The sequence below is a fragment of the Pecten maximus genome, chromosome 4 (assembly GCF_902652985.1).
Source record: "Pecten maximus chromosome 4, xPecMax1.1, whole genome shotgun sequence".
Classification (NCBI taxonomy): domain Eukaryota; kingdom Metazoa; phylum Mollusca; class Bivalvia; order Pectinida; family Pectinidae; genus Pecten; species Pecten maximus.
Window position 1 is genome coordinate 27,427,892 of NC_047018.1, and position 6,775 is coordinate 27,434,666.

The 6,775-nt window shown below is 35.5% G+C and overlaps 1 protein-coding gene across 1 annotated transcript; it reads right to left on the minus strand.

The window, feature by feature from the left end:
- Nucleotides 1–198: 198 nt before the first annotated feature.
- On the minus strand, nucleotides 199–2,619 carry LOC117325682. The gene is made up of 3 exons (XM_033882096.1): nucleotides 2,376–2,619; nucleotides 1,663–1,799; nucleotides 199–575 (listed from the first exon to the last, which is right to left on the minus strand). The coding sequence occupies exons 1-3, from the start codon at nucleotides 2,405–2,407 to the stop codon at nucleotides 394–396; spliced, it is 351 nt and encodes a 116-aa protein (XP_033737987.1). The 5' UTR covers nucleotides 2,408–2,619; the 3' UTR covers nucleotides 199–393.
- Nucleotides 2,620–6,775: the final 4,156 nt, after the last annotated feature.

The window sequence follows — 6,775 nt, forward strand, 5'->3', positions numbered from 1 at the left end:
TTTACTCTGACCTCACACTGCCAGGCAGACTCACAGGATTTTAAGTAGATTGTCCATTATGAATCACTATTGTAGTGAAAGTTATGTCAAAGTTTGACATACAGTTTCTGAGGAGAATTTGAAAATGAAACAATAAGAAAAGACATTGAAGGAAATAGGTGTCTTGCTTCAGCAAGTCTCCTGACAATGATTCCACATTGAGAACAAAATTTGGATAATATTTCCTAGATGTTTATTCAACATCAAACACCATGAAATGTTTTATAGATTAACTTAACACATGTATTGTTACATGTTGAGTAAAATGTAAAAGTTTGAATAATTTTACAATAAAAAAAATCTGAAAAACCTTATCACTAATTCACTGTCAACTGTACTTGGTCCTCCCAGTCACTAGTCTTTTAACTGAGCTTCGTCCTCTCTATCACTGCATATCATGGTTGGTTGTTGGTCATTATCATGTCTCTGCAGAACTTCTCTACATCTACTGCAATCCTGTTCTGTTGATCGAAGAACTACTTGTAGATCAGGGCTAAACTGTGTGGCCAGGTCAACTTCCAGCATATGACATCGAACTGAAAAAAATGAACTGAAACACTTGATACGTCAAGTTTTGTTGTTTTTTTTCTCTGAATTGCTTCAGTGAAAAACTTTACAGTATCACAAAGAATACTTCATTCAAAACATATGCATATTTACTAAGACAATATAAGTAGGAAGTAATAACTGCAACATCCTCAAGCGTTACCGATAAGTTGGAACTTTATTGTCTACTAGTTCCGACCCTATCGCAGGGTCTTCATCAGGACGCTTGAGGATGTTGCAGTTATTACTTCCTACTTATATTTAATTATTTACTCTAACTGCCCGGCATACCTATAAGGTATCCAGACTCAACGTGAAGTACCACACTGAGAAAACCCACTGATTTCCAGCTGACGTTGGCTCCTTTCAGGCTTTCTCCTCCTTAGTATTTTACTAAGACAAGAATCACATGCTATTAAAATTCCCTTTAGCTAAAAACAAATCTTGAGTAGTGAGTACTAGCGGGTAATGCAAAATTTTATAAGGACTACTTATTTCTTGAACAGTAGATTTTATATTTTTCTTGGGGAAAAAAATTATTTTCACAATTAACATCAGAAATGGTAAGGAAACACAAAAGTAGCAACAATATTGTTAGATTGATAAAAGTGAAGTTTATCATACTATATAAAATCTTACAATCATTATCAAGGTTATGCAGCATTTATTTGTCCTAGCTTCCTTGTAATAGGAAGGAGTAATGTAAAATAGCCTGCCCGTACAGGGCTTCAAACTAACAACCTCTTGTTCTCAAGGCAAAAACCATACTACTAGGCTAAGGCCTCGAATTAGTGACCTCTCATAATCAAGGCAAACATCCGACCACCACAAAGCTAACGGGGAATTCCCACTAGCCTGAGCTCAGTAAGGTGAATTTATGCTCTCTGCTTTTACATATGTAGCAGGCCAGGCTTTAATTTTAAATACTGTACATAGTTGTATGGTCGCCTTCTAGCTTCGGGCTAGGGGGAATTTCCCTTTAGCTCAGTCGGTAGAGCAGCGGACCAGTAAGCCGAGGGTCGTGGGTTCGATCCCTGCTGGCTGCACACTACTCCTTGAACTTTTACACATACTTACCACTGTGTTTGATCATGACCTCCTTCAGATTGTTCAGGTCTCTATTCATGCGGTCTATTTCATTCATTGCTACATTGTGTGTGTAATTCAGAAGTTCAGGTTTGGGACATTGCACCATGTCCTTCTCTTCAACTTGACTACAATTGAAAATTGACTTCAATATCAATATTCTAATTCATGCATTAACCTATATACATTATCACATGGACAGATCCCCTCCTATTGGAGTTTACTGTGTTCTCTCATCTATCAATTTCAAATTACTTTATAATACCGGTTTAAAATTGTGCATATTTTTGTATCTTTATTAGGTTATGAAATCCTAGAAATTATTAATTTGGAGAACAGCAGAAGAATTTATTGTAACATCTCATGAGATAACTCCATTGATTATGAGCAGTAATTACAATAGCCTAGTTTCATTTAATAGGTCCTATACCGTGGCTGAACGTGCAAAATTTTAAATGTGAAAACATACTAATTACTGAAGTACAACATTATCTTCTGTTAATTACAGTGTTGATGTGGAATAGTCGGGATATCTTAGCATGCTACAGTAGTATCAAGATTTAGCTCCCTTCCATTGAGATTTGCAGGAAAATCTGCCGAAAGGGTTATTGTATTAGCCTAATATTAGAAAAGTTACTTGCTCTTATTATCATCTCTTATGTATTCTGCATCAAAACACATACCATAAACTGTACATAACTTACCATTTCCTTTGTGATCCACTAAAATTTGACATTTTCTTCGAGTTGGATTTTGCCACCGTCGAAACTTCAGCTCCCACTTCAGCAGACGAGTCTCGGATTTGTTGACTTTTTTAAATGACTGATCTATTATGAAATTTCTATTTTAATATCCTTTTTATTTGTGATTCTTACATTAATGATCACTCAAAATTATTTCATTTAAACAAAAACACAATGTTTTTATCCAATGGAAATTTGATAGTCATTAAATGCAGTCGGACGAGTTCATTTTTGGTTGAAGGGGTGATGGCCGTATTTAGAATTAAGGATGCGTGTCTCATCACAATACACGTAAACATAAATTAAAAACGAATTTGAAAGTTGCTTCAAATCATTCCTTCTTTTGACATCATGACCTTGGTGTCCGGAGTCAACTTTATATTTCAAACGACTTGTTGATAGATTATTAGACAACTGAGAACATGCTAGGCTAAATTCATGTAACGTGTTATAGGATAATTAGACCCTAGGTCTATCTTCCTTTTAGATGAAACATATCTTGACCTTATATCATTCTTCAAATATGCCCAGGGAAATGGGTAATTAACTTGTATGTATGATGCATATTGTCAATATCGTATTGGGATAAGAATATGTCAGTCTGTTTAGACCTCAGGACTCTATGGGGCGCCGTTTTACTATTTATTCCCATTTGGTGATATCACCTATTCGAATAGGTGATATCACCTATTCGAATGAGTGATATCACCTATTCGAATAGGTGATATCACTCAAGAACTTTTTAAAGTGATATCACCTATTCGAATAGGTGATATCACCTATTCGAATGAGTGATATCACCTATTCGGATAAGTGATATCACCTATTCGTTTCATAAGTGATATCACCCATTCGAATAGGTGATATCACCAAATGGGAATAAATAGTAAAACGGCGCCCCATAGGACTCAGGGCCTTTACCAAAGTCCAATGTCAAATGTGCCCTGGATCATTGCTTTGAATTATGTTCAAATGAATGAAATCTGACCACTTTCAGGGTCACCATCGTGGTCAAATGTGGTGAAGTCTTCTGGGATGGACAAAAGGCGTCTCGATATATGGGCCAGACATGCTGCAGTATAACGGCCAAATTATTGGTTGGATGTTTAATTTGAGGTCATGTTACTATTTCTTTGATATTTTCAGCAAATATTTCAATTGGTGTCAAAGTCCAAATACACCAAATGCGAATGCGGTCGCCACTGTGAAAATTCCTCTCATTTCCTATTACACTGTAAAAACTATCGAACCCGTAGCAAAGTGCTTTAATCCCTAACTGGTACAACGAAATGTCAGTGGATCATTTTCTCTTTGGGGACGCAAAGCTTGATATTAACCATAATAAAATTCTTATTTGCAGGTCTGTACAAATGTTTTTATCAGGATCTAACAGATTTAACATTTAATATGAGTTTGTCCAATCAAATACCAAGGTTGCTAATTCTATTCTCTTCATTTTCTTGCTCAATTCTGTTCTTTTCCTTTTCTTTCTTTCTCTTTCTGACACTCTCCTATCCAATCTAAATCCCTCTTTCCAACACCAACTGTGCATTAGTAGCAGAAAAATGTTTGATCGTTTTTATATCTGTTAATTTGACGTCGTCTTAAATTTACTTTGGTTTCACTGATCTTGTCGACGAAGGAAGTTAAGGATACCAAAGAAGGATTACGAGTGAACATGGCGAACGATACTGAGCACATGATGTGGCGAACATTAAAAAGTAGGACTAATGTGTGTTAGAAAACCAGTCTACTTACGTCGACAAGACAAGATAAACCACATTTCTTCATCTTACAAAACTCTACACAACTTTACATTCTATTTTTTGTTGGTGTTATCTATTCCGCTTCTTTCTAACTTTTAATCCCCGTCTCCGTTAAAATACAATATTAGTATAAATAATCTACAGCGTGACAAATTATATATACACCCTTGTTACTGAAAGGACGTAAGTTGTATAACTTTTGTCCAATCCATTTGCTTTTATCTGCAATAAAATTGATTCAAACTGACAAAACGCCCATTAGATCAAATATGTATAGTTAAAAGGCCGACATCGTAGTCTGACTGTGGCCCTTTGTTTTTCTTCCAGGGAAATGTTAACATTCATTTCTAAAGCATTTGGCTACAATAAAAAAAAATAACATTCTTAATAGAGGCACCAGGATAACAAAGACAAGCGGGTTTTTTGTTGTATGAGGCGCCACACATTAAATAAATCATCTGTTAGAGTGAAGCGAAGGGAAGTTTCCCGGACCTGGGAGTGGAATTTTGACAATAAATTCAAATTGTTCGAGACTAAAAGTACGTAAAAAAAAAAAAAACCCAAAAAAACCCAAGAGATCCCAGAGGGATCTTTGCGCCCACAATTGAATGATCCATATCGGTCATCAGTCAAATGAAAGACTGATATTATCTCTTTTTCTTTATTCACTATTCCTCAACTTTATATAATAGGATATAACATGAGTAACCCACAATTGTCAAAATCCGGCGGACAATGAATATAGCAAAATTGCAATCATTCGGGATCGTTTTCTAGAGAGCAAGTTGCACGAATTCATCGAAGCTTTCAAAGTTATATCTGACAGGCGCGGATCCAGGATTTTAGAAAGGAGGGTCCAGTAATTTAGTGATAATGCGAGCGCCGTAGATGCGAGCCGATTTTTCTTCTTCTTCTTTTTTTTTTGCGAGGGGTGTGCTAAGGCCCCAGCGGGTCCATGGCTGCGCCCTGAAAGGGAAATGAATATAGCCGCAATCATTCGGGATCGTTTTCTAGAGAGTAAGTTGCACGAATTCATCGAAGCATTCAAAGTTATATCTGACGTGACTTTCATGTGCGAGAATAATATCGAAAGTTTGTAACTTGCTCGTGTAGAGAAAGTTATTGACTTTTCATTAATACACCATATCTAGAAAGTCAACATGGACTAAAACAAAAATAAAAGACTTTTAAAACAGTTTTTCGCTAACGGATCAGAAATCAAATCGGAGGTCGCAGTGTGTTACGCGTGCGTGCGTGAACGTTCATAATATTAAGCTTCAACTTTCGGCCATATTATTTTTTGATTTGATTAAAACATGTTTTATTTGCATCAATATATACAAAAGGATTGGGCAAAGGCTTTCAAACTGTATGAAGCCATTTCCCAATTATATATATGTTTTTAAATCTATCCACAAATGACAATCATAACATGGGATCATCGCAAGCATACATTAGAGAAAATTAATTCCATTACTTTCTGTGAAATTAAGATATGAACAGCACCCATTTTCAATCTATTTCCTGTTTAGGCAGCCGCAGAGATATCCTCAAGAATTTTGAAGGCTATAAAAAATTGTCCTCCGACGAAAAAGGGGGTGGGGAGAGTCCTGTCGGCCATGTTGTTATCTGATCGATCCCAAAATGCAATGCACAACAAGGTATCAAGATGAACTTACATGCGAAATTTGGGAAAGATCCCTTTTAGTACTTTCTGAGAAATAGCAATAACATGAATTGTTTACTGATGATGGTGGGCTGAAAAGCTGATATTGGAGGGAGGAACACTGAGAAAACTTGATTAATATTGAAATAATGTATACTTAAACCTCATTATTTCTGTCCATTTGGTCAGAGACATATATATATATATGTCTCTGATTTGGTGTGGAGGTAAAAACCCAATAATGAGAAAACAGTCCTAATTAAACATCATTTCATAGAAGAAAGCCTATTAATAAAATTGCCAAACACACATGTCTATTTCAATTTTCATTTATTCTACATCATCAAACAGCACTGTATTATTAATCATCACATAAATAGATCCATTCAGTTACACTTTTACTCCAAAACTATCCAGCTGCACAATAATGTAGTTCAAGATTAACAGCAGAGCTTTCAGCTTTCCTTCAAGTCATATTAATTCTCCATAAATATAACAATGTGTTCGCACACAAAAAATCATTTGTATGTGAAGAGATATATCTCTTAATCTATATTTTACAAATTGGTAACATAATATGTAAAGTTGTTTGAAACAGGCCTTAATCCACAGCTGTTGTAACGATATTCGAATGATCATTAAAAATACTGATAGAGTTGATATCTACAGAATGGTGAGAGCGATTTCCTAAGTATAAACATAGAATATGAACAGGTGGGTCCTCCAGATGTCCAGTTGACATTGATACCCTATAATAGCCAAACAAGTGATTTCTATGTCTAAAATCAGCTGTAAATGTAAACTTCACTTTCAGAGACTCCACCACTGGTTAACATGAATAAAAAACTGTTTTTCCAGAATAGTAGTAGTTCACTATTTATCTTTAAGTACGTCTACATGCAGCACTGATGTCTATTATGACTTAAAAG

Excerpts from the sequence above, each read along its gene's own strand:
- LOC117325682 (XM_033882096.1), bottom strand. The coding sequence starts at position 2,407 with ATGTCAAATTTTAGTGGATCACAAAGGAAATG. Across the intron at positions 1,800-2,375 it reads AGTGGATCACAAAGGAAATG|TCAAGTTGAAGAGAAGGACA; the intron begins GTAAGTTATGTA and ends TTTCAATTGTAG. Across the intron at positions 576-1,662 it reads GGTCATGATCAAACACAGTG|TTCGATGTCATATGCTGGAA; the intron begins GTAAGTATGTGT and ends CATTTTTTTCAG.